The sequence below is a fragment of the Lynx canadensis genome, chromosome D2 (assembly GCF_007474595.2).
Source record: "Lynx canadensis isolate LIC74 chromosome D2, mLynCan4.pri.v2, whole genome shotgun sequence".
NCBI classification, from domain to species: Eukaryota; Metazoa; Chordata; class Mammalia; order Carnivora; family Felidae; genus Lynx; species Lynx canadensis.
In genome coordinates, this window is record NC_044313.2 from 28,921,182 (window position 1) to 28,949,125 (window position 27,944).

The 27,944-nt window shown below is 42.1% G+C and overlaps 1 protein-coding gene across 2 annotated transcripts in view; it reads left to right on the top strand.

Moving 5' to 3' along the window:
- Positions 1–27,944, top strand: part of LOC115527059 (dynamin binding protein) — a 113,252-nt gene that overhangs the window by 78,591 nt on the left and 6,717 nt on the right. For both annotated transcript variants that reach the window (XM_030334442.1, XM_030334443.1), the window contains 11 exons: positions 11,395–11,588; positions 12,434–12,533; positions 13,480–13,627; positions 14,444–14,461; positions 15,178–15,377; positions 17,396–17,526; positions 18,473–18,577; positions 22,735–22,863; positions 24,737–25,069; positions 25,464–25,643; positions 27,216–27,414. In XM_030334442.1, coding sequence (XP_030190302.1) covers positions 11,395–11,588; positions 12,434–12,533; positions 13,480–13,627; positions 14,444–14,461; positions 15,178–15,377; positions 17,396–17,526; positions 18,473–18,577; positions 22,735–22,863; positions 24,737–25,069; positions 25,464–25,643; positions 27,216–27,414 — 1,737 coding nt within the window. The remainder of the gene's footprint in view (positions 1–11,394; positions 11,589–12,433; positions 12,534–13,479; positions 13,628–14,443; positions 14,462–15,177; positions 15,378–17,395; positions 17,527–18,472; positions 18,578–22,734; positions 22,864–24,736; positions 25,070–25,463; positions 25,644–27,215; positions 27,415–27,944) is intronic.

Sequence of the window (27,944 nt, forward strand, 5' to 3'; positions counted from 1 at the left end):
GAAGTCATGTAAGATTTTAGATCTTGGAAGTAACCAACAAGGCCCCTTCGTTACATATACATGGAAACAATGGCCCAGAGAGGTCATGTAACATGTCTAAGATCACACAGGTAGGAGGGGAGGCAGGGCTCGATACCAGGGCTTTTGTAGTTTGAGGGCTATAGTCACTACACCTGCTGCCCTCTCAAGATCTAGAAGTAGCATCACTGACAGCCCCAAAATGGAAGCCAGGGGAGATCTAGGAGATGCCCAGAGCTTGTTTAAACCAACATGGCACTTATGATTGGGGTCCTAGGGAAAACATGATTTATATTTTCCTTGTATTGAGGTTTTATATTTTTCCATGTGTCAACTAGAAAATAAGATACTAGTATATAATGACAGATATCCAAAGTTTAATGAGATTTTACCATCAAAATATTGGATCATACTTGGAAATAATCTTTATTTTGAGAGATTGGGTTCATTGAAATAAATATAACCAAAACCCTTAATGCTTAAGTTGATTCAATTTTTTACTATTCTTTTGTTTCATGAGCTTATGTTTTGCCTGTTCAACTAGATTAAGTCAAATGGAAATAACTTTAAAGACATCTAGTTTAGCCCTATTCTGTTTGCTGTTCTTGAACACGGGACAGATGAAATGACTTTCCTGATGAGACTAAAGAAAGCTTTTGAGGGCATTTCAGCTTTCTCTACGTTTGCCCCATCGCCTAGCACTCTGGTAGCTCTCTATTAAATATTCATAGATGGGCCCCTGGGTGGCTCAGTCAGTTAAGCGCAGACTCTTGGTTTTGGCTCAGGTCATGATCTCATGGTTCATAAGTCCGAGCCTCACATGGGGTTCTGTGCTGACAGCATGGAGCCTGCTTGGGATTCTGTCCCTCTCTCTCTCTGTCCCTCCCCACTTGTGTGCACTCTGTCTCTCTCAAAATAAATAAATAAACTTAAATAAATATCCATAAGTTTTATAGTTATAACTTGAACAAGATTATAATTCAGGTGAATTGATGTGGGGGAGTTACACAGTTATAAAAGATACATAAAATACTGTGAGGGCAAACGGAAGGACTAAAAGTAAACCATCTCACAGAAGTTGAAGAAAGTCTAGTTTTATAGAGTATGTTAGAAAAATAGCCAGAGGGGCACGGACATGAGCAAATTTTGAAACATCACTGTAGTGTCATTATTAAAATTGGAAATATAATGCCAGAAATGGCCCTGTGCATACAGAGAAGACATAATCCAGAACAGGCCTTGACCCTTCACGGAAAGCACTGGTCTGGGATGCTGGTTTTGAATATGTAGCTTTATCAGCCCTGTGATCACAGGCAAGCTATTTCACTGGTTTGTGCCCCTGTTTCCTCATTTGTAAAATGTGAGCAATAATAACTTCGTTCAAGAGACTTGGTAAATACAATATCAGATGTGTGTGTGCTTAGAAAATAAAGCTTTGTGTATAGAGTTTTGTTGGTTGACTATAATCAAAGCTTGCTTATTAAACAGTGATAAATTATTTTTAGTGAATTATTTTATGAAAACTATCTTTGCCCTCTTGATAATTTCATTTCTGCTGCCTAAGGATTAAATAATAATAATAATGTCACACCATCAGCACACCCCTCTAGGATTTATGTGTATTTGGTAAGTGTCCAAAAATGGTGTTTGAGCTGGTCCTAGAATTAAACTTCCCATCCTGGCAGTGTAAGAAATTGCAGACTCCTGTACTTTGGGCACTTAACTCCTTTGCCCTCCTGAAGGCCACAGGGCCTGGAAAAGGAAAGGAGAAATGAGAAATTTTGAGCTGAGCTTCCCCCGAGGTGGAAACTTTCCCAGCAGGGATTGTGCTGGAAGCTGCTTGCCAAAGTAAGCGGGTGGTTAATGAGTACAAGCCACAGGGAACGTTTTTTTTCAGTTGCTGTTGAGATTTAGGACCTAAATGTGATGATTCCTCTCTGAAGTTGGGTGGCTGTGAGCCCTGAGGAAAAGCCAGTGACCACAGCCCCTGACGTTTTACTTTGAGCAAACCTTCTCCCAGTAGAGTTTTGTAGGTGCTGGAGGTGAAGACTTGGTGGGGGGCTGGGTGGCCTGGCCTGAGTCGTGTGGAGATCAGGAAAACCAGGATTTCTGATTCCTCCGGTTGGGCCTGGGGGGAAGAAGAGCAAATTTACAAAAGGTAGTGTGGTTTTGCTTTTCTTAGGAGACTGGCAAATTGTTGCTTCAGCAGTGTCTCCTTGCCCACGTTCTTCAGGTCAGGAAAGAAACCTCAGGTTATTAAAAAGCAAGGAAAGAATTTGAAATGGATTAACAGAGTAATTGAGAGCTGCTGGTATTAGAATATTCTCATCTTCTAGCAGATGTTCCCCCCCACTTTATTATTCTTTGTTATATCAACATTACATGTTCACTGTAGAAATACTAGGAAATACAGTCAAAGAAAGGGAAAGATACCTGAATTTCCATCACTATCAAGACTTACGCATTTTCAAATATACACACTGAAAGTATTTTCCCTTTTTAACAGAATTACAGTTCTTTCATTAACTATTTTGTAACATGCTTTTTCATAGACAATATTCCATGTTAATAAATATAAATGTGTACTCAGGGGTACCTTAGTGGCTCAGTCGGTCAAGCGCCCAATTCTTGGTTGCGGCTCAGCTCATGATCTCATAATCTCACAGTTCGTGACTTCAAGCCCCACATCTGGCCCTGCACTGACAGCATGTAGCTACTTTGGATTCTCTCTCTCTCTCTCTCTCTCTCTCTCTCTCTCTCTCTCTTTCTCTGTCCCTCCCCCACTCATACTCACGCTCTCTCTCAAAATAAATAAAAAAGAACTTAAAAAAAAATAAATGTGTACTGAATGGCTACAATAGTAGTCTGTCATACAGATATATGACATACTTTATTTAACCAGGCCGCTTTTTGGAGAAAGTTTGGCAGTTTCTGGTTAGACTGTTTGTAAATTTTTTTTACACATTGAAGAACTTCCCTATATGTACATCTTGTGCATTTGTCCAATGATTTACATGTAATAAATTCCTAACAGTAGACTCCTGGGTTAAAAGGTTTGACTTTTTTTTTAAGAAGAAGAGAAAGCATTAAAAGTTTCTACCTGCTGCCCTATCCCTTTGGGTATCGTGTCTTTCAGGGTTAACAAGAAAGAGCTGAGGTTTTGTGAAGGGGGCTCTCCCCTTCCCTGGGAAAGATGATTGATATGTATGTCAGAAAGCTGTCAAAAGACAGGATAAGATAAGTCTTTTCCTTTGTTTCACATGTGTTCAGCCATAAACTATCCAGAATACCATGGAATATTTACTGTGTATTACAGTACTAGATTTGATTCTGTCTGAAGGATTATTTACATGATACTAAATGGGGTTTTATAGATATAATCACAGGAACATATGCAGATATGCTTCAATACGTAATTGTTCACTTTATTGTGGGTGAACTGTGGCTCTACAGGGGTTAAGTTGTGCTTTGGAGCCACTCTGTTTTGTTAGTAGCTACCGGGTGGCCCCCAGAACCCACAGGTAGAATTTAGGTCACAACTCCCATGATTGGCCTGGAGGCAGAGTAGCTATTGGTCAGGGGCCCAGACAGGAGCCAGTCTTGAGCTTACTGGGCCAGTTACTGAGTTTGTCTTCATTCCTGCTCAGTATAATGGGCACAGTGTGGTTGTGGTGTTATGAGGATTAAATAAGCCAGTATTTATAAAGTGCTTAGATCAGCACTTTACACACACAGAAAGTGCCATAGAAGTATTTGTTAGAACATAAAGCTGAAAGGAGCTGCGCTAGATGGTGGAGGGAAGCCCCAATGTGGGCTCCCAACCAGATGGGCCTCACAAGTGAACGGTGAGATTTTAGACACGGTGGGAAGGGCTCTTTATCAAAGCTGTCATCTCGGAGATTGCTCAAAATTTCACCAATACAGACGTTTCTTAGTATGACAGTTTATTTTAAATTACTGGCAATACATTAATAGATTCTTGTGAGATTAAAAAGTGCTGATTCAGGGGCACTTGGGTGGCTTAGTCCGTTGAGTATCCGACTTCAGCTCAGGTCATGACCTCAGGGCTTGTGAGTTGAAGCACAGAGTTCGAGCCCCATGTCCCCATGTCCTGGAGCTCTGTGCTGACAGCTCAGAGCCTGGAGCCTGCTTCGGAGTCTCTTTCTCTTTCTCTCTGCCTCTCCCTGTTCATGATCTGTCTCTCTCTCAAAAGTAAATAAATGTTAAAAAAAATTTTTTTTTATTTGCAACTACATGGATGGAACTGGAGGGTACTATGCTAAGTGAAATTAGTCAGAGAAAGACAAATATCATATGACTTCACTCACATGAGGACTTTAAGGGATAAAACAGATGAACATAAGGGAAGGGAAACAAAATTAATATAAAAACAGGGAGGGGGACAAAACAGAAGAGACTCTTAAATGCGGAGAACAAACAGAGGGTTACCGGAGGGGTTGTGGGAGGGGGGATGGGCTAAATGGGTAAGGGGCATTAAGGAATCTACTCCTGAAATCATTGTTGCATTATATGCTAACTAATTTGGGTGTAAATTTAAAAAAATAAAAAATAAAAAAAAATAATAAATTAAAAAAAATTTTTTTAAGTGCTGATTCAGCTCAGGCCTCCATTGAGCCTTCTACCCTCAATCCAATTCCCTCCTTGAGGTGTGAGGGCGGTGTGTTCCCCTTCAATCCCTTTTCCTTTGGACTTCTGTATTATGTCCATTTATGGAAATGTGTAGTGATTTTTTGCAGGATTTCTTTTTTCTCTCTTTTCCCTTTCCTCTATTTTGTCTTGCAAAAAATAACCTTTTGTTCTGCAACTTTCTTTTCTTCCCAGTTACTTTCCAAGTGTCGGTGTTTGTGAGCTGTGAGCAGGGCTCCGGGTCCCTGTGAACTACTCTGTGCCGTTCTTGCTGTGCTGGGAGCAGCCCAGCTGAGATCTGCATTCCGTTAGCAGTAGGGTAAGGTCCCCAAAGAAGGAGGTCCAGGTCCCTGGGCAAAGCCCCAGCCTGGTGGGCTGGCCTGGGGGGCAGGGGGATGCTGCAGTAAGCCAGGTCCTAGGGCAGACAAAATTGACAAAGTTCACCCACTTCACAGCGTGGCCTCTTAAGGGAGAGGTGGATGGGCCTTCAGAATTCTTCCCTAAAAAGAGCATCCCCCCCGAACAAAGCTTAGTAGGGGCAGGCAAAGTGAGAGGTAATATTCTTGGGTTAAAAACCCCTGAAGTGAAATTGAGATGGTGTCAGGAGCAGGAAAGGAATGCGAGAGGGGAAGGGGTCTGAGCAAAGCTGGGCCGCTTTCTGCAGCTCGGTCCCTCTGGAGGATTCCAGCTCCATCCTTTAGAACCTCCCGGCGCGATAGCCTAGGGGGCTCGGGCGATTCATATGTAAATGTGGGAAAGCCTGGGGGAAATGCCTACCCTATTCAAAGGATTTGGGGGTTGCGGAGCATTCCAGAGCCCTGGGAAGACCATACTCGGCCGGTTACCCTGGGACACACACGTCCTCACCGCAGCCTTTTGGGGCCGCAGGTGCCTCCTGGGATGCCGGGCCCGGGGCAACAGGTGGGGCAGCCGGGGCAGCCTGGGACCTTGGGGCAGTTCTGAGATTTTCACCACCAAACCTGGAGCCAGCTTTCAGAGGAAGGAAGAAGTGAGTGGCTTTTCTCTGCTACTCTGCTTTGGTTTGTGGAGTTGCGGGTTCACTGGGTCCCTTCCTCACAACACCGTGGAAGGAGCCTGATGACGCGCACTAACCTGAGGGCTGGGGAGATCTTGAGAGGAGGTGGGATCAAGGTTTTGTGGGGCGGGGGGTGGGGGGGCGGAGGGGGGACTGGGTAGGGGAACAAAAGGAAAATACAACCCAGTACAAATTGTTTTATCCCAGAAAGTAAATCTGTGCAGTCAGCCTAGGCTCCAGCTCCTAAACACCTCCAGGGCCATCCTGGGGGGGGGGGGGGGGATCTGGTCCGCACCCTGCAGTGTAGGCTACTACTGGGCTTCCTCAGCTTTTATTGTTCTTATGGAAAAGCAAAATGTTGTAGTATCTGGACAGAGCATTTCTACGTGGTGCATTTTACCTTAATCTGGTGCGGACAGCATTTTCTGACCCAAGTTGGGAAAAAAACTAACTTGTGTCAAGTTATTACCTTGTTTATTCCCTCAGCAGCTTGGCAAAGTGAACATTATTACCTTCATTTTACGGATGAGGACATTGAGGCCCAGAGGCAAGAGTGGACTTGCCGGGGTCACCCAGCTAGAGTAGGGAAGTGCAGGGTTCACAGCCTGTCTCCGCTGCAGCTCGGCGAGCGGCGAGGCCACCTTCTCTCACTTGGTTGTCCCAGATACTAAAATTTTAGATCAGACTTTTTCCTTAGGACATATTTGGAATAATAAAAGAGTTTTACATTTGGAGTCATTTCAAGTCAGATATTTCTAGTTTGGCTTAATCTTGAGAAGTCATATGTGTGTAGAGTTTGAGGGGTCATGAAGGGTCATCTACATCTTCAGAAGCATGTAGAATAATTTTGTCAGAATTGCAGATACATCCCACAGGGGTTTTAAATCATGCTAAAGTGTTCCTGTTTTATTATTATTATTATTTTTATTTAAAGGCAGGCCAAGAGTTTATAAATGTACCTACAAAAAAAAAAAGCATGCTGGTAGGTTAAAAGAATTGTTACCATTTGTTTTTTTCTCTTTTTATAAAAATCTGAGTTTCTTAGTGTAGGTTGCTGGCGTTTGATTGATGAGTACTTGGTGGTATTCTAAGCTTTCAACTATAATAGTTAAGAGAACTTTGATTCCCGAGATAGAATCGTTTCCAGAGAATTTTCAAGATTTGAAGCAAATAAACAAACCCCTGACCTTTTCTAGTTGAGATTCCAGGCTAGGGAGGCAAAATGGTACAGGATTAAGTGCATAGGATTTGGATTGAGATGTATTTAGATTCAAATTCCACAGCTGCCATTTACTCTCTACATAACCTGGGACAAGTGGGGCAACTTCTCAAAACCCAGATTTTCTATTAAATCGAGTATCATACAACTTCAGAGTTTTGGCATGAATATTAAATGAGTTCAGGGACATAAATATGTAAAGCTCATTGCATGCGATAGGGATTCAATAAATGTTCTTCCTTTCAGAACTTTTTAGCCCTACATTAAAAATGAGTTTCTTCTAAAAATAACATATCATTATGTTGTACGCCTGAAACTAGTATAAATGTTGTATGTCAATAATACTAAAATAAGAAAGATAATAAATTATTTTATTTTATTTTTAAAATTTATTTATTTATTTATTTTGAGCGGAGAGAGAGAAAGCAAGTGGGGTAGGAGCAGAGAGAGAGAGAGAGAGAGAGAGAGAGAGAGAGAAAATCCCAAGAGATTCTGCACTGCCAACACAGAGCCTGACGAGGGGCTCGAACCCACAAACCGCGAGATAACGACCTGAGCTGAATTGGATGCTTAAACGACTGAGCCAGCCAGGTGCCCCAAAGATAACAAATTTCAAAAACGAGTTTCTCTTCTCAACTTGCCACTTATGACTCTCTATTTTTTTTTATCGTTTATTTATTTTTGAGACAGAGACAGAGCATGAACAGGAGAGGGGTTAGAGAGAGAGGGAGACACAGAATTGGAAGCAGGCTCCAAGCCATCAGCCCAGAGCCCAATGCGGGGCTCGAACTCACGGACCACGAGATCATGACCTGAGTTGAAGTTGGACGCTTAACCGACTGAGCCACCCAGGCGCCCCTCAACTTGCCACTTATGAAACCATAACTGAGACTGAGATTCTATTGCTTGAAATTGCATAAAAAGTGTAAAACAAGGCTATTGAAAATATATAATTAATTTAGGATTATGATTTAGCACTCAAGTGAAATGAGAGTTATGCTTGAAATTTTGTCATTCATTCTACCAAAAAAAGTTCAAGAAAAATATTTTTCTATTGTGTCTTTTTTTAAAACTTTATTTTGAAAAACAAACTTTACAGATTATTGCAGTAGTGCAAACAACCTCCTGTGTATCCTTTATTCATATGCACTGGTGTTTAACATTTTGCTGTGTTTTTGTGTTCATTTTTTCTCTCTACACACACACACACACACACACACACACACACACACACACACTTTTCTGACTGAGTATAGGTTGCATACATCATGTCCTTTCATAAGCTTCAGTGTGTATTTTGTATGAACCATGGATGTCCTACATAGATTTATCATTTTAGGAAAATTTTCACTGATTTGATAATTTATCTAATTTACAGTCTAGATTTCAACTTCCATCTATTGTCCTAGTAATGTCCTTTGTACCAATTTGTTCTCCAGATCAGGATTCAGTTCAGAATCACACATGGCATTTATTTGTCATCTCCTCAGTTACCTTTTTTTTTTTATTAAAAAAAATTGTTTAGGGGCGCCTGGGTGGCGCAGTCGGTTAAGCGTCCGACTTCAGCCAGGTCACGATCTCGCGGTCCGTGAGTTCGAGCCCCGCGTCAGGCTCTGGGCTGATGGCTCAGAGCCTGGAGCCTGTTTCCGATTCTGTGTCCCCCTCTCTCTCTGCCCCTCCCCCGTTCATGCTCTGTCTCTCTCTGTCCCAAAAATAAAAAAAAATAAACGTTGAAAAAAAAAAAAAAAAAAAAAAAAAAAAAAAAAATTGTTTAATGTTTATTATTCTTGAGAGAGTTAGAGAGACAGCATGAGTGGGGGAAGGGCAGAGAGAGAGGGGGATACAGAATCTGAAGCAGGCTCCAGGCTCTGAGGTGTCAGCACAGAGCCCGATGTGGGGCTCAAACCCATGAACCATGAGACCTGACCCGAGCCGAAGTCGGACACTCAACTGACCCAGCCGCCCGGGCGCCCCTTTAATTTTGTTTTAATGTTTATTTATTTATTCATTTAAGAGACAGAGCATGAGGAGGGGAGGGGCAGAGAGAGAGGGAAACATGGAATTCAAAACAGGCTCCAGGCTCTGAGCTGTCAGCATAGAACCCAACGCAGGGCTCAAACTCATGAGCCACAAAATCATGACCTGAGCTCAATTGCAAGATCATGACTAGAGCCGAAGTTGGATGCTTAATCAACTCAGCCATCCAGGCACCCCTCCTCAGTTATCTTTGATTGAGAACTCTCAGGCTTCCTTTTTCTTTCTTTTTCTTTTCTTTTTTTTGGGGGGTGGTAAACTGTACCCCCAATGTGGGGCTCGAACTCATGACCTCAAGATCAAGAGTTGCATGCTCCACCAACTGAGCCAGCCAGGTGTCCCTCTTTGTCTTTCAAACATGACATTTTGAAAAATGCAAATCCTCGGTTTGGGTTTGTCTGATCTTTCCTCAAGATTTGTTTCAGATTTTTTAAATGTTTTTTATTTATTTTGAGAGAGAGCAGCACACAGCGAGGGGCAGAAAGAGGAGAGAATCCCAGGCAGGCTCCCCACTGTCAGCGCAGAGCCCATCGCAGGGCTTGATCTCAGGAACTGTGAGATTATGACCTGAGCCAAAATCAAGAGTCTGGACACTTAACCTACTGAGCCGCCCAGACACCCCTCAGATTATGCATTTTTGACTGGGATACCACGTAAGAGATACTGTGTTTTTCTAGATATGACAAATGAAGAAACGTGATGTCTCTTTGTCCCTTATTGGTGATGTGAATTTTGATTACTCAGCTATTATACTCTCCCTTTCTCCACCATATAGAGTCACTATTTTTCATTTTTGTAATTAATAAGTGATTTGTCATAACTAACTAAAAACTTTGCAAATATCCTGATCATCATCAGACTCACCACCAACACCAGAAGTCTCCGTTGATGATTTGTGCCTGGACCAAATTTTATTCTGATATTGCAAAATGATGATTTTCTAGTTCCCATCATTTCTTCTGTATTTATTAGTTCACATTATACCATAAGAAAAAACATGGTCTTCTGCCCCATTTATTTATGTACTTATATGTTATCAATATGAACTCTTGGATGCTTATTTTAGTATTAATGGACAGTCCATTGCTGTGCTTATTTGATACTCAGATTGTACCAGATTTGGCCAATAGGAGCCACTTCAAGCTGGCTCCTTGCCTTTTTGAAATGCCTCCATCATTTTATTGAGCACTTTCTTACTTTCTGCCATTAGATGTTTCAGGTTCATCTGTACTTCCTTTGCCTCAGTCTTGCAATTATCCATTTCTCCAAAGAATTCTGTTTTTTTGGGAGGGGGGTTGTTGCTTTTTTTAGTGGAGAATTGTTTTTGGAAACAGAGTACAATTAGAAACTGGGTGCATTCTTTTTTAAACATTGGAATTCCTAAATTCTTAGAGAAGGGGCAGTGGGGAAGATTTTTGGAGATTAAAATCTGATGTGAAAGCCTAGTTTTCCGTAAGTAGTATAAGAACTAAGGTGTTTTGCATCTCAGATCTGGTAAATATATTCTTGTGATCACACTCAGACTAGTATATTTACTTACCAAATTTGTAGGTTTTTTAAAGTGGATCTTAAGAAATTTGAAATAAACTGAGCAGAGGTTGCTTCGTTGGTGGAATTGTTTTCAGTTGTTTATTTTCGTATTTAATGTTTATCTTAAATGAACAAATGCCATCCCATCTTTATAAATAACTCTCATCATCTGTATCTAACGAATAGGTTATTGTAAAAGCTAATGACAGGGTACATAGTTGTTTTAATTTTTAGATCATGAAGTATGGTTCTATACGGGTTCTTTTGGTTCATGATACCATTAAAAAGAACTTCATCTTTCTAGTACCTTTGTATTTTCTAGGGCATTTGATGTAACAGGGTACTCTAGTCTTCATTAATGTGTTGATATGGAGAATCTAAATAATTTTTGTATATTTCATTGTATATGTTAATCCTCTATCACAGTGACTGGAGCATGGTAGGCCCTACAGTCTCTCGGTAATTCCTATCTAACTCTTGTCTTCTCCTTAGTTGGCATTGTTATGTTCCCCATAATATTCTTTTTAATTTGCTGTATCAATGTTTTTAACTTCCAGATTGGTATTTCTGCTGTTGACCTCATGCATTGGGTTTTATACCTAATTAAGTGAAAGCAATTCTTTATGAGAACTGCACCTCTCTCAACCTCTTTCCTAAGAGGTTTAGGTTGGCCCTAAAATGGGCCAGCTACTCCTTTCTAAGACAAATTCTAGAAATGTTATCACCCAGATGAGAGAAGTTCTCAGCCCTTCATCTGTTCATGATTAGAACGGACGTGTGACCGGAACTCCTGATGGTTGACAGGTGTGAGACTTTGGTTCTCAAGGAATGTTTTCTGTTCAGCCTAAACTGTTGAAGAGTCTTGCTTTCAACACCCAGAGCTGCTGACCGGTTCTGTCTTCCGTTCTAGAAATGACGCTCCTCTCCTCCCAGTCCTCATCACCAGTGGCCCCTCCTGGGTCTGTGTACACCGAAAACCCAGAGCAGAGGATGCTGGAGAAGAGAGCCAAGGTGATAGAAGAACTTCTGCAGACGGAAAGAGACTACATTCGGGATCTGGAAATGTGCATTGAGCACATCATGGTGCCTCTGCAGCAGGCACAGGTGGGAACTGTGGGAGCAAGTTTGCTTTACCTTGAATGTGATTCTCCAAGCCTGGAGCATTAGGATATGGGCACTTTCCCCACAAGAGTTACTGGATTTCAAATAAAGTCTGTGGCTGCTGCTGCTGCCCTTACTTCAAGGGTCCCAACATACCTGTGTTGTCGACCTACCCTTTCAGCACCTGTCCCTTCTCAAGTCCACCGTTAACTTACCAGACTTACTGCAGTAGCTCCCAGGACGTTTCCTGCTGAAAACACTTCCAGGAAGTCTGGGTTGTCACTTTATTGGGAAGGTTGTATAATAATATAATACAGTCTGGGGATGAGGGGTTACAGCCTCCAGCACCTGACTGTACAGGGTGTATTCAGGAAACCCTGACTGTGGTGTATGTGCCAGGTACTTGTCTAGATGCTGGAGATAGGAAAAACCAGTTAACAGCACCCTGGGGATTTACTGTCCTTACTGTTACTTACTTGGGCATCAGGGCTTTGCTTGAGTTTGTACTTCTGGAGCATTCACTCCTAAGAACTAGTATAGGAAGTGGGCACTGCCATCAGATTTTGGGTACTGGATGGAAATTTGTATCCCAATGTAATTATGGACCAAATTGGTAGTAGTCATTTTACTAAGGTAGTGGAGGAGGGGAGTAAAGCAGAGAGTAATTGGCTTAAGGACAAGTGACACTAAAGATAATGTTGGCGCATTCCTATTTTGGGAACTTTGTGACATTGAGTGAAGATGACCTTGAACAATTTTGTACCATCCTTGAAGAGATGTTCCTAATATGAATGGTATGTCATTAATTTCATTTCCATGCGTTTTTACGTTTTGTTTCCCTTTCTCAGATACCAAACATTGATTTTGAAGGACTTTTTGGAAATATGCAGATGGTGATTAAGGTCTCAAAGCAGTTATTGGCTGACCTGGAAATCAGCGATGCTGTAGGTATGAGCTCCTGCCATTGCTTCAGAAGCAGCTTCCCCCCCCCTTTTTTTTTTAACTTCATGGATAGAAAGTAGGGGGTGAAGTAGTTTCACTGGTACTAAATGGGAAAATGAAGCTTTGCTAGGAAAATGAAGTTTCAGTTACTTAGTTCAGAGGTTATTTGGCCCCCTGCTTTGATGTGACACAGGATGTTAGCAATAGAAGATATTTTAGATGTCACATGGTCTGATATTTTCTAGACTGACGGTTGTAGACCATTAGTGGGTCATGAGATCAATACAGTAAGTTGCACCCAGCGTACTTTTTTCAATAAAATAAAATAGAAAATACCAGAGTGTACTATAAATAATAAGCATAGCTACAGGTTTTTAAAACTTACTTCTTATTTCAATTCTACATATAAGTACATGAGTCATGATTTAAAATGTTTTTATTCATGTGGGTCATTGTCAAAAAAATGTTTGAAAAACAGCGATCTACTTTTAATAAACGAGGGAACTGTATTATCTATTGCTGTGTGACAAATTATACCAAAACTTAGCAGCCTAAAATAAGAAACGTGTATTATCTCACAGAGCCTGTGGCTGAGGAAATCCCAGAGTCGCTTAGCAGGGTAGTTCTGGCTCAGGGTCTCATGAGGTTGGAGTCAAGGTTGGACTCCAACTGCAAGGTTGGAACCCTTGCAGACACCTTACTGTGTCTGACTGAAAGGGGACTGGAGGCAGTTTCCGGGACCAGTTCTGTGTGTGTGTGTTCTGAAAAATAAATACGTGATGACATGGTCCTCTTAAATTTTGCTTTAAGTAAATATAATTTTGAGCGGTTTCATGGAAATTTCTTATAAATTGGATGGATAGTCTCATTATTATTTATTGTGATAAAACTACATTGAGGATACTGAGAAGAAAGTTACTAAACACTCTGTATGTTTATGCATATTCCAAAGGGCCTGTGTTTCTTGATCACCGGGATGAGCTTGAGGGAACGTACAAGGTCTACTGCCAGAATCATGATGAGGCCATTTCACTGCTGGAAATCTATGAGAAGGATGAGAAGATCCAGAAGCATCTTCAGGACTCCTTGGCCGATCTCAAGTAGGAGTTTTGTCTGCTTCACTTCTATCATAAGTCTTTAGTTCTGCCTTGTAGAAGTCATTGCATGTATACATCTAGACTTCTTGTGACACGTATCTTATTTTATTTATTTATTTATTTATTTATTTACTTAATGTTTATTTATTTTTGAGAGAGAGACACACACACACAGAGTGTGAGCATGGGAGGGGCAGAGAGAGAGGGAGACACAGAACCCAAAGTAGTCTCCAGGCTCTGAGCTGTCAGCACATCACCTGATGCGGGTGCTTGAACCCACGAGCTGTGAGATCATGACCTGAGCCGAAGTCGGACGCTTAACTGGCACCCCAACATCTATCTTATTTTAAAACTAAAGTCCTGTTCTGTCACTTGCTCTTCTTATTCCCTTTTTCCTTGAAAATCTGAAGTGGCTTCCTGCTTTGTGTCTACAGATACAAAAGTGTTAAATTAGCATGTTCAGGTAAGAAGCAGCCAGAAAGATAGTTTGGTCCAAATTAACAAGAGTGTAGGTAAGAAGACCAAATTCACTTATTCTTGACCTTCAGGTGAGATTCTCCTGGAGTTAGAGAGGTAGGTTATAAGGATATAATGTATGTCTAAGTAGATCAAAGTGAAGTTAGGGGCTTATTAACTTTTTAGTGGACTAGATATGCCTCCACAGATATTCATAATTTTCCTTTTATGCCATGTGATTTTTTTTGTCTGCCCAGCTGATAAGGCATTAGTTGAACTAATATATTCTGAGAAATTGAAAATTGGCATTAGTATCACCTCTAAGCAGCTGTCTGTTTTCTTTTCATGCCTGCCGCCCTGTAGGAGCCTGTACACAGAATGGTAAGTCCCTTGCCCTTGACGCACAAGCTCATTTCTTTATTTTCTTCCTTTATAGACAGAAACCTAGGAATAGGTCTGCTGTGCTGTATTTTTCTCCATAGTTCTTCCCACCAAATGACACTTCATGTAATGTTTGCTTGTTGCCTGTCTCCTTCCACCAGGACAGGTCACTGCTAAATCCTCAGTACCTAGAACAGTACCTGGTGTTTATTAGGTGCCCAGAAAATATTCGTTGAAAACATGAAATTGGAAAGGAGGGTGAGAGAACACAACTATCTTTATTTAAGAATCACAGACACCACCAATAGGCCCTGTATTATTATTATTGTTTTTAATATGAAATTTATTGTCAAATTGGTTTCCATTACAACACCCAGTGCTCATCCGAACAGGTGCCCTCCTCAATGCCCATCACCCACCTTCCCCTCCCTCCCACCCCCCATCAACCCTCAAGTTTATTCTCAGTTTTTAAGAGTTTCTTATGGTTTGACTCCCTCCCTCTCTAACTTTTTTTTTTTTTTTTACTTCCCCTCCCCCATGGTTTTCTGTTAAGTTTCTCAGGATGCACATAAGAGTGAAAACATATGGTATCTGTCCTTCCCTGTATGACTTACTTCACTTAGCATAACACTCTCCAGTTGCATCCACATTGCTACAAAATAGACCCTGTATTATTGACGGTTGATTAAAAGTCTCTGTTTTACCCTCTCTTACAGGGGGTGCACAAATTACATTAACCTGGGCTCCTTCCTCATCAAGCCAGTCCAGAGAGTAATGCGCTACCCACTGCTGCTGATGGAGTTGCTGAATTCCACCCCAGAATCTCACCCCGATAAAGTGCCCTTAACCAATGCAGTCCTGGCAGTCAAGGAGATCAACGTTAACATTAATGAATATAAACGTCGAAAGGACCTGGGTAAGAAAAGCATACTTGCCGAAAAGGAGGAATGCCCTTGACAACGCTCTCCTAATCAGAAGAATTGTTACTTCACCAGAGATGGGCAAGGCAGAGGGTGGGTAACAGGGCTGTGCTTGAAGAAATGGTGGCAGAATTTGGGGGAAATGGGAAAGAAGAAAGCAATAACATAAGGAGAGTACAGCCGTGGAGCAGCAGAAGTAAGGCATCTGTGATCAAGCGTAGAGCAGTAAGTCTTCCCCAAGGATGTGAAGACTGGAGAGTGGCTTATGCAGGCACCGGTGATTCCCTTCGCAGCTCATTGAAGGCCATCCTTTTCCACCCGTGCCTAGATTTGTCCTCCTGCGTATGCCGGGTCGGATGTTTTACTACCTCCACTTCAGTTAGGAATTTTCACCTTCTTCCAGAAAACCCCAGTTTGCCCCATCTCTGGGTCATGTGACTCCTCTCTGGTCTGAGCCCCGCCCCCAGCACTGTGCAGCCAGTTGCCAAACCACCCAGCGCATTCTTTATTATGTGGAATGAAGCAAACCGTTTCTTTTCTCTTTTCATCAAACCTCTTATGAGGCTCTAATTTGAATGCTCGATGAGTATGCATGGTGACCAGGCTAACCTGGTTTGTTAGTCATATCCGCAAAGAATGGAGAGTATAACCTCTTTCTCTGCCTTCTGCTTCCACCTCGTCACCCACACTGGTATGTAATGTTGACTGTGCTGTTCAAGCCCTTGGGCTATCTAGCCCTTTGTCTTGGTTCATGTCTCCTAATGTAATGTCGTCTTCATCTCCTGCAACGATAAAGTGTGCCTTCGTGGTGCCTCCCAAGTTCTCTTGCAACCCTTCTGGCATCTCCAGGCTTTTCTTGATATTGTGCCTAAGGTATGACACAGTAGTTAATCACATGACTCCTGTATAGCTTTTTACTGTGTGAGACCATTGGATATAAATATCTCGTTTGTGGGGCACCTGGCTGGCTCAGTCAGTTAAGCATCTGACTCTTGATTTCAGCTCAGGTCATGATCTCATGAACTGTGAGACCGAGCCCTGTTTCTGGTTCCGTGCTGACAGCGCAGAGCCAGCTTAGGATTCTCTCTCGCTCTCTCTGCCCCTCCCCAACTTGCTCTCTTTTTTTCTCTCTCTCTCTCAAAATAAATGAAACCTTTAAAAAATACATTTCAGGGGGCACCTGGGTGGCTCAAGTCGGTTAAGCATCAGACTTCGGCTCAGATCATGATCTTGAGGTTTGTGGGTTTGAGCCCTCCATCGGGGCTCTGTGCTGGCAGCTCGGAGCCTGGACCTGCTTCAGATTCTGTGTCTCCCTCTCTCTTTCTGCCCTCCCCCACTCATTTTCTCTCTCTCAAAAATGAATAAACATTCAAATGAAAAATACATCTTGGGCGCTTGGGTAACTTCGTCTGTTAAGCTTCCGCCTTCAGCTCAGGTCATGATCTCACAGTTTGTGAGTTCGAGCATTGGGCTCTGTGCTGACAGTGCAGACCCTGCTTGGGATTCTCTCTCTCCCTCTCTCTCTGCCCTTACCCTGCTTGCTCTGTCTCAAAATAAATAAATAAACTTAAAGATAAATAAATAATACATCTCATTTGTACAGGAGACCATTTAAGATGGTCTTATAAAGCAAGTAGCGTTTCTTTCTACATTTTATTGGAGAAGGAAGTGAGGCTTAGAGAAGTCAACTGATTTATGGAAGGCCACACCTTGATGAAATGATGGACCCAGGCATTGAGCTCACAAGTTTCCTTGACTCCAAATCTTAGACTCTTCTCCTGACCCTTCTGCTCCCTTTGCTCCTCACCACCCCTAGTCTGCACAGTCTCTATCTGTGCTTTGTCAAGTATCCCGTCCGTCCATAATGGTGATCTTTATTCATGTTTTGTCTGTAGTCAGTTATGAGCTCACTGAATACAAGCACTAGCTCTAGTTTGGGTTGTTGATCTCATTTTGTGGCTCGTGTTGTAGTCTGTCCATGCTCAGAGAAGGGCTTTCTTGACTCACTCCCTAGTCCTCAAGTACCGAAAAGGTGATGAAGACAGCCTCATGGAGAAAATTTCCAAACTGAACATCCACTCCATCATCAAGAAATCCAACCGAGTTAGCAGTCACCTGAAGCACCTCACTGGCTTTGCTCCACAGGTGAGATTCCCACACTTGAAGGTTTGGCACATCTTCGCAGAGTTTTGGGGTTCCCCAGGGCAGCCTGCATGGTGTCGATTGCATGATTCCCCTCTTAGTACCTCTTTTAGTATTTGTCAGCTGGTGGATACAGGACCCTGCGGCTACTGGGTAGGTGAATCCACCCACCCCACTCCCTCAACCTTTACCCGTGCTTTGGTGAGCTGCTTACGATGTGTACAAAGACAAATCAGGCCAAATCGGTCACTATATCATAGTTAATGTGGTTTTAGATGCCCGTGAGGAGCTTATGATCTATTTGGGGAGACAGAATTGTAGACATGAAGCTAGAAGGGATTTAAGAGATCACCATCGTTCAACACCACACGTCACAAATAAAGAAACATAAAGTCTGCGAAATTGAGTAATTTGTAAACAGGTCATGCACATTGCTGAGAGTGGATCTGAAGTCACCAGGCTTCATTCTACTCTTCCATATATGCAGCGTGCAATTGGTGGAAAACAGCAGCTAGAGAACAGTCAGCTGTTAAGTTTTGCAGTTTGTTTTCTGGATGCCGTAGTACTTAAAACAGGACCTCCATGAGAGTGAGCTTCATGTTGGCAAGAGATTTAATCTAAACCTCAAAGAAAGAAGGTAGTTTGGCATAGGGGGAGGGGAGGGCATACCAGACAAGGTGACACCTCGAGCTAGGGCACCAGGGTGAACAAATATGGTGGGCTCCAGGGACAGGAAGAGAGCAAAGCTGTGAGGGTAAGAGGGCCTGTGTGTATTTTGGAGATCTTTCAGGGTCACATAGGGGTGTTTCGATTCAATTCAGTGTGACTCGGGGAAACCTCAAAGGTTTAAAATTTAGACAAAAGATATTTTTAAGAAAGACGCTTTTGCCCCTAGGATAGGTTGCGGGAGAATCCAAATCTGCTAACAGCACGTGTTTACTGTGAACAGATAAAAGATGAAGCATTTGAAGAAACAGAAAAGAACTTCCGAATGCAAGAAAGATTGATCAAATCTTTTATCCGAGACCTGTCTCTCTACCTCCAGCATATCCGGGTGAGTGAGGACAGCGCTCCGCTGAGAATCACATAGGGTGTAATCTTGTCTGCTTTCCTGCTTGCCAGCATATTGTGGAATGCATGTTGAATAATCTGGACTCCAACGACCACTGTGCCCTGACATACGTGTTCCTGGGAGCCCTGTAGGTCATTTAAGAGGTGACAGCATTTGGAGGATGAGCACGCTGAGTTAATTCTAGGGTGGCCCAGCTTCTTCCTCCCCCTGGCATCTCTACCTTCCCACCACCTTTTTCCTACTGTCTCCTCCATCCAGTTACTTGTGAAGCACTTGTCACAGTTCATTTTGTTAAGATCATTTTGAAGATCGGGGCGCCTGGGTGGCGCAGTCGGTTAAGCGTCCGACTTCAGCCAGGTCACGATCTCGCGGTCCGTGAGTTCGAGCCCCGCGTCGGGCTCTGGGCTGATGGCTCAGAGCCTGGAGCCTGTTTCCGATTCTGTGTCTCCCTCTCTCTCTCTGCCCCTCCCCCATTCATGCTCTGTCTCTCTCTGTCCCAAAAATAAATAAACGTTGAAAAAAAAAAAATTAAAAAAAAAAAAAAAACAAGATCATTTTGAAGATCGAAAAACACGAGAATGTCTCCTATGGAGGCATACTTTCTATTAATAATGTTGATTGCCATCTAATTTAGTTGCTATACAAAAGGCCCCTAAAGTTGTTAGAACCATGAATTGCTCTGGAGAGCTGGAGGGGCTGAGGATACCAGGCAGTATTTGCGTCATGGTCAGAGCCAGGACTAGAATCCTTTTTATTTTATTCTGTAAAGATATTTATTTATTTATTTATTTATTTTGAGAGAGAGAGTGAAAGCGCACATAAGTGTGAGCAGTGGAGGGGCAGAGAGAGAAAGAGAGAGGGAGGGAGAGGGAGAGGGAGAATCCCAAGCAGCCTCTGAGCTGTTAGCTCAGAGTCTGATGCGGGCTCAACCTCACGAACTTCAAGATCATGACATGAACCAAAATCAAGAGTCAGACACTTAACCTACTGAGCCACCCAAGTGCCCTGAGGAATCGAATCCTTTTTATTTGTATCTCTCATTCCCCTATGGACTTCATAGAATCGTGTTTATGGAAGCATATCGTATACCCCTGGCCCTCACACATGAAAATCTCATCCTGTGAAACAAGCAGTTTTCTTTAAAAGAGATCCTTTGCTTTTAAAAAAAAAAAAAAAAAAAAAAAAAGTGATTTTTTTTTTTTTTTAATTGAGCAGAAAGGTACAAAAAAGATACCAAAGGGATAAGTAAAAAGTGAAAATAATTCTTCCTCCAACCCGTCTCCTAGTCACCTTCTATAGACAGCTTGCATTTATCGGATTCTTCTCTCATCAGAGATGGTCGTGTGTGTGTGTGTTACACACTGTTGAGCATCTTGGGTTTTGCACACAATAGTGTTTTAGAAGTCGTTCTGTACCTATGCACACAGAACTGCCTTTTTTTTTTTTTAACACCTGCACACTATTTGATTATATGGATGTGCCATAACATATTGAACTTCTCCCCTATTGATGGACATTTAGACTATTTGTAGTTGGTAAACGAATTGATGCATTGGCACAAGGAACATCCTTATAGATACATCATTTTCTGATCTATGAGTATGTCTGAAGACCAGAGTCCTGGCTTTTCTCAGCCAAATCATATAGCAGTGTAAATTTTGATATTAGTAAATTTCATAGACATTATACCAGTGAAAACTCCCTACCAGTAGTGTGTGAAATGATTTCCTCATCCCTTGCTAACACAAAGTGTTACCAAAATCAAAATATCTTCTCTTTGCAACATAGGTTAAAAATGCTATTTCAATATAGTTTAAATTTGCATTCCTTGTGAATGAAGTTGAGGATATTTTTAAGTCATTATATTCCTTTTTTCTGTTGATTTGTCCATATTTTGAGGCACTTATTTATCTAAAAAAACTTTTTTAAGTTTATTTATTTATTGTTGACAGAGACAGACAATGCAAGCAGGGGAGGAACAGAAAGAGAGGGAGAGAAAAAGAATCCCAAGCAGGCTCTGCACTGACAGTGCAGAGCCTGATGCGGGGCTCAAACCCACAAACTGAGATCATGACCTGAGCTGAAACCAAGAGTCAGATGCTTAACTGACTGAGCCACCCAGGCACCCCGAGGCACTTATTTATTGATTTGATGGTCTTTTTCTTATCAATTTGTAGTATGTCTGTATACTACAAAGTAGCCCTTTGTCTGAGATGATGGTTTACAAATATTCAACCCCCCACCACCGGTTTGTTGACTTTTGAGTTTGCGTAAATATTTTCTCCATGTAGAAAATTTTTAGTTTTGCATGGTCTAAGCTTTTCTTTTATGGCTCTTAGCTCTGTGTCATACTTGAAAAGATCTTTTCTATTCCAAGATAATAAATATCTCCCAGGTTTTAGTATTTTTATTATTTCATTTTTTAAAGTTGAAGTCCTTGATCTGGCTGGAATTCTCTGTATAAGGTTGAGGTAGCAATCCAATGTGCTTTTTTTTCACCTGGTTTTCCAACTGTCATCATTTATTGAGTAATCCCCATGATCTGAAATGTCCCTACTATTCTTCTAAATAGCAAGCTCTCTCCCTTCATGTTTTAAGTATATAATTAGGTGAAAATTAGGGTTTATAAAACTTTTCAGGGAGCACATTGGTTTAAAGTGAAGAGATTTGGCAAAACGAATATTGGTATATCTCCCAAGTGTGTTCTCTGGTCTAGGACTTTGCCTTCCAGTCCCTCTGATTTTGATATTCCCCTATTGGGTGTTTTCTTCCCATATGTTCTAAATGTGTAGCAAGCATATACCTGAGCCCCCAACTCTTTTAAAAGGCTTATCTCCATAGCAGTGAGTGGGATATACGTAACCTTAACGGCCATTTGATGGGCAGGTCAGTTTGGTTCTGACTGCTAGCCAGAAATGAAGGGAGAAAATGTTGAACAGTTTCATCCCTGACTTTATAAAATGAAAAGCCCTGCCAGATAAAAGTAGCTGAGTCAACTGAGGGAGAGAGAGTGCTGGCAAGAACATAAGCTGAGGGACGTTGACTATACTTTGCTATCTACATTGGTGTGTGGACTACTATTTTGAGACTTTGCGACATTTCTTTAAAAGAATATAAGAGGACATCACTTCCACATTCATTCTCCCACTCAGGAAGAATTAGGAAGATTACAGTTTATCCTTCTGACAAAATGCTGGCTATGTCTACACATACAGGCATAGGACCTAAAGACTAGAGGTCTGCAAATGCCATGAAATAAAATGTAGTAAAATCAAACCGATGTATGAGGCACTGATGTTTTTTGCTTGGGGACTTCATTTGCCCTTGAAATACATTAATGGAGTTTTGGGTACATTTAGATTTTATTTGGGTTAATATCAAAGTAATAGGCATTCCCTGAACTTAAACTAAAGAAGGTGAAAGCCCAGCATCGTTTCAAGTAGCCAGAAAAAACCAGCCCAGGATTTAATAACGGTCAAGATCAGCCAGGAAGAGTTTACTGTGCACTCACTTATTTATTCATTTATTCAGCAAATGATAATTGAGTCCACGAACAAAACAGACAAAAATCCCTGTCTTCATGGAGCTTCCATGCTATTAGGGGTCTGTGGGAGGAAGATAGAGATAATAAGCAAACATTAGTAAATTATATTGTCCATGAGAAGGTATTTTTGCAGTGACAAAGGACAGAGCAGTCTGGAGTGCCTGAGTGCAGGAAGTGGGGCTATAATTCTGTATAGGGTGGTGGCCAGTGTCTTTGAGAAGGTGACAACACGAGCCAACACTTGTAGGAGGAGAGGCGATTGCTCATTATCGTGATCTTGCAGGAATCATCTTGGCTCAAATTTGTTAATTTACCTCTTGATGATTTAAAAAACCCTCAAATTAGGAACATAAAGAAATGCTAAAGAGCTGATAAAAACCCTCACCATTTTTTCTATAATTAAGAGCCTTAGGCTTTTCTCTGTGGCTCATAAATCATAGTTTATGAGGGTGAGCTTGTTTCAAAGCTAAAATACTGCGCCAGAGAGAAAATTATTAATCATGGACCCCTTTTGTCCCATTCTGCTACCCAGGATGAATGGTGAAGGCTAGAAAGTTCTGTTTGTCTTACCGCATTTGTTTCTAACTGGCTCCAGGAATCAGCGTGTGTGAAAGTGGTGGCTGCCGTGAGCATGTGGGATGTGTGCATGGAGAAGGGGCACCGAGACTTGGAGCAGTTCGAGAGGGTGCATCGTTACATCAGTGATCAGCTCTTCACAAATTTTGTAAGTGACTCTTTCCTCAACCCTCTTTTTATAGGGCGCCCTCTTCTTGGGATTCTTTAACATCCAGCTTGTGGAAAAGTTAATTCCACAGAGACATGGTGTGTGTGCATCAGGAATACCAGTCTCCCTCTAGCTATATTTGTATTGGGGTTTTATATTCAGAACAGTGGCTTTTCATTAGTTGAAAGGACAGGTTGGCCTTTGGGATTCAAAGAGTTTTTTTCTAGCTGTGATCAGTCTAGTTTGAAGAGACAGGAAAAGTGGGAAATTTAATCTGGTATCACTATTGATAACTCTGCATAAAAAAACAACTATCGGAGTACTAACTTAGAAAGGAATATGTAGGAATAGTTTAGAAGTTAACAAATGGATCTTTGATTTGGCATGAACTTCCTTAAAAAGACAGTACTAAAGACCAAATTGCCTGGGTTAATTCTAAATAGAGACATGGGATTGTTTGATCCTGAGTAGAAACAGATGGGTGGGGTTTGATGGGTTCTTGGAAATCCCAAGAATGGAATGGCTTAAGCTGAAGAAAGCATTCATTCTCCCTTGGGGAACTTGCAGGTGTTCTAACAACAGTAGCATCTTATTAAGTAATGTACTTAAGTGCCTGTATATGTATGTATGTATGTGTGTATATATATATATATATATATATATATATATATGTATATTTTTTTAAATTATTTTTGAGAGAGAGAGAGAAAGACAGAGCACAAGCTGCGGAGGGGCAGAGAGAGAGGGAGACAGAATCTGAAGCAGGCTCCAGGCTCTGAGCTGTCAGCACAGAGCCTGGCACGGGGCTCAAACCCACAAACTATGAGATCATGAGCCAAAGTCAGACACTTAACTGACTGAGCCACCCAGGCGCCCCTCGTGTTTATTTTCTTTACGTGGCAATATCCTGCCCCTCCATGTCTGTCCCTCTAGAAAAAATTAAAGACAAAAATCTTTTTTATTTTATTTTATTTATTTTTTTATTTTATTTATTTTTTATTTATTTATTTTTTAAAGAATCCTTTTTTTTTTTTTTCAACGTTTATTTATTTTTGGGACAGAGAGAGACAGAGCATGAACGGGGGAGGGGCAGAGAGAGAGGGAGACACAGAATCGGAAACAGGCTCCAGGCTCTGAGCCATCAGCCCAGAGCCCAACGCGGGGCTCGAACTCATGGACCGCGAGATCGTGACCTGGCTGAAGTCGGACACTTAACCAACTGCACCACCCAGGCGCCCCAAGACAAAAATCTTTTGAAGTAGAAATTGATATTACCAAGTAGTCATGATTAGAAAAGGTATTATGGGTGTATGAAAGCTTCTCTACCCCAGATTGATGTAACAAAACTACACCTTCAGTTAAATCCAAGCTGTATAGACGTGTGCACGTAAGAAGTGATACCAGACGCACTGTCCCATCCAGGTTGTAATGCAAGCATCACATTAATGTGTGTGACTTAGCATTTGTCATTAGCTGTGGAGCTGAGGTGGGATTAGCATATTTTGCAAACCGTTTGGCATCTGCGAATTATTGGATAAAGGTTATAAATTGAAGATTTTTGTAGAATGTGCAAGTCCATCTGGTGTTGGATCAATAGAACACTATTGGATCTGTGTGGGTTTAGCTCATGCGCTAGCAACAAAGCGGGTGGTACAGGATATAACAAATCAGCCTTAAGGGTATTTCAGAGAATAACAAATATATGTGGTGATGGATGTTAACTGGATTTGTTTTGGTGATCATTTTGCAATATATCCAAATATTGAATTACCACGTTGTACACCTGAACCTAATGTATCGGTTACACCTCAATTAAAACCCACAAATACCGGATACGGAATAACTGAGCGATGTGACTTTCTTGTCCCTGCAGAAGGAAAGGACAGAGCGGCTTGTCATCTCTCCCCTAAACCAGTTACTGAGCATGTTCACGGGGCCCCATAAGCTGGTGCAGAAGCGCTTTGATAAGCTTCTGGACTTTTACAACTGCACAGAGCGGGCAGAGAAGTTAAAGGACAAGAAGACTCTGGAGGAGCTGCAGTCGGCCCGGAACAACTACGAGGCCCTGAACGCGCAGCTGCTGGATGAGCTGCCCAAGTTCCACCAGTACGCCCAGGGCCTCTTCACCAACTGCATCCACGGCTACGCAGAGGCCCATTGCGACTTTGTGCGCCAGGCGCTGGAGCAGCTGAAGCCTCTGCTTTCAGTGAGTGTGTGTTGTCGTCCATCCGTGTGTCCCACCCTCCCCTGTCAGCGGTGGGGAAATCTCTGAGGTTCTCCAGGGGTTTTTCTGGGAACGCACATTTGGGTTTCTTGAGAAATCATTCAAACTAGGTAGATGAAATAGATCATCAGGTCAAGCTTGTCAGGCTCGGAATTCTCCATCCTTGCCGGTGCCTGTTGCTTCTAAACGGCGCTTTCCACCCTGAGGATCCGGGAGGAGCTGGCCAGCAGGGCCTACCTGTGGGAGCCTGCCTGCGGTGGCGCAGGAGCAGTGTGCTCTGGGTGTGGGAGCCACGCTCCCTGCACCCTGGCCAGTCCTGGGATCTTTCATCCGCTGTCTCTTCTTTCTCTCCGCCTGCCCTTCCCACGGACTCCAGTTGCTTAAAGTCGCCGGCAGAGAGGGAAACCTTATCGCCATCTTCCACGAAGAGCACAGCAGAGTTCTGCAGCAGCTCCAGGTTTTCACCTTCTTCCCAGAGTCGCTTCCGGCTGCCAGGAAGCCGTTTGAGAGGAAAACCGTGGACCGCCAGTCGGCCCGGAAGCCGCTCCTGGGCCTGGTGAGTGGAGGGCTGGCGAGGGCACAGGTGGAGAGCGGCAACTCCGGCGAGGGTGGGGTCCGGGCCGTGCTAGCCGTGACTTCCTCTTGTCTCTGAGGCCTGGCCATTACACTTCCATCATTGGGTTATTAAAAGGTTCAAATGAGATCATATATGGAAAGCACTTAGAAATGCCTAGCACATAGTGAGCACTGTACAAATAAGCTGTCTTGTTATTATTGATGGACCCAGCTCCGTCTACAGATTAGTGATGTAATAGGAGTTCAAACATAGTGCAGAATAAAGGTCCTCGAGCTCTCTCCTCTGTCACGGGCTCCTTCCTTCACTCTTCCAGAACATCACTGCTGGTCCTAGCTCGTGACCACCTATGATTTTTTCACACTCGGTATGTATTTCAAAATGCCCTCCGAAAAGCACTCTAGGATCTTAGTCTATACAGTGAATGGAGTTTGTAAGGGATTAATATTAATACTTTGATCAATTAATTAAGGAAACGGATTTAAGGGTATGTTAATTCTGCCAGGCTTCTCTGTGTTTGATCATGTATTGGAAAAGGTAATTATCTGATACACTGCCAAACTGTTAGCAGCTGACCACTTTTTTACCTGGAGTTATAGTCCTTCAGAACTCAGTTTTTCCACATTTTGAAAAGTAGGGTAAAATACACCAGATTATATGGGATCATAATCTAAAAGATTACTGATCTCTGTTTACAACATTTTGCTCCATATAATCTCATAGACATTAATTTACCTTAAAAGGGGGAATCAAATTTATTATTACCTTTGCTTTTTCTTTCTTTTTTTTTTTTTAAGTTTATTTATTTTCAGAGAGAGAAAGAGCAGGGTACGGGCAGAAAGAGGGAGGGAGAGAGAGAATCCAAAGCAGGCTCTGTGCTGACACTGTGGGCGTGGAGCCCAATGTGGGTTGAACCTACAAACCTTGAGATCAGGACCTGAGCTGAAATCAAGAGTCTGTCACTTAACCAACTGAGCCACCCAGATGTCCCTACTTTTGTTTTTTCTAATTTTTATGAATAGTAATTGTTTTTACAGATGGGGAATTCAAGATGAGGAAAGGCTCAGTTGTTCAGATTCATACAGCAAAATACAAGAAGTCCTTGTCATACTCCTTAGATATTTTGACTCTTTAGGTGGCACCTTTTTTTTTTTTGGTTAAGATTTTATTTTTAAGTAATCTCTATGCTTAGCATGGGGCTTGAAATCACAACTCTGAGGTCAAGAGTCGCATGCTGTACTGACTGAGCCAGCCAGGCTCCCCAAGTGGCACTTTAATCGCATTTTTTTGTCACGAGATAAACAGATGTAGAACTAAGTCTGTTCATTTTTCCTAAGAGCCACAAAGGCACTAAGCCATGAATATGAGAATATGATTTTTACCCAGCCACACGGACTGACTCAGGCACAAAAACATCCGATGGGAGTAGCGAGTAGCTGGCCGTCACTGCCCCCATTTCTGAGACTTAGCTTGTGAGTCAGGATTGAATATGGCTGCTGGGATGATGGCCAGGGAGGGCTTTTGTTGATCATATCTCTTGTGTTACCCTTTAAGCCAAGTTACATGCTACAGTCGGAAGAACTTCGGGCCTCCCTTCTGGCAAGGTATCCCCCTGAAAAACTCTTCCAAGCAGAACGGAACTTCAATGCCGCTCAAGACTTAGATGTCTCACTTCTGGAAGGTGACCTGGTGGGCGTGATCAAAAAGAAGGACCCCATGGGCAGTCAGAACCGCTGGCTGATTGACAATGGAGGTAAGAGTGTTAGACCTCAGATTACTGTAACTGTAAATGAGGAACAAGTTATTTTTGACCATACCTGAATCTTATCTTGGCCAGAAAAAAATGTGAGAGTATTTGATTAAGGGAGAAAAATAACCTTACAAGTTCTGTCCATCTTGAGAGTGTGTAAGGCCCAAGTCATTACTGAAACAAAACCTTTCTTTGTTTTTGTTTTTGTTTTTACAAATTCCAGAGGGGGCTCCATTACTTACCTTGCAGGATCTCACCATGTTTTACAGCTCTTCTGGGTGGTGCTTACGGCCCACCGGTTCTGAGCCCTCTCAGCCTGTTCTAAGCGAACCACAAAATAAGCTGTCCTCTTCCAAGCTCTGTAAACGTGTTTTGTGAGTGTGTGAATTTAAACCTGTAGGAAAAGATTTTTTTGTTTGCCTTTTGAGTTTTTTGTTCCATAACAAACAGTTTTATCTCTTGACTAGGGAATGCCTTTAAATATTTTTTTGTGTGTTTAATTTTGAGAGCAAGAGAGACAGAGTGTGAGCGGG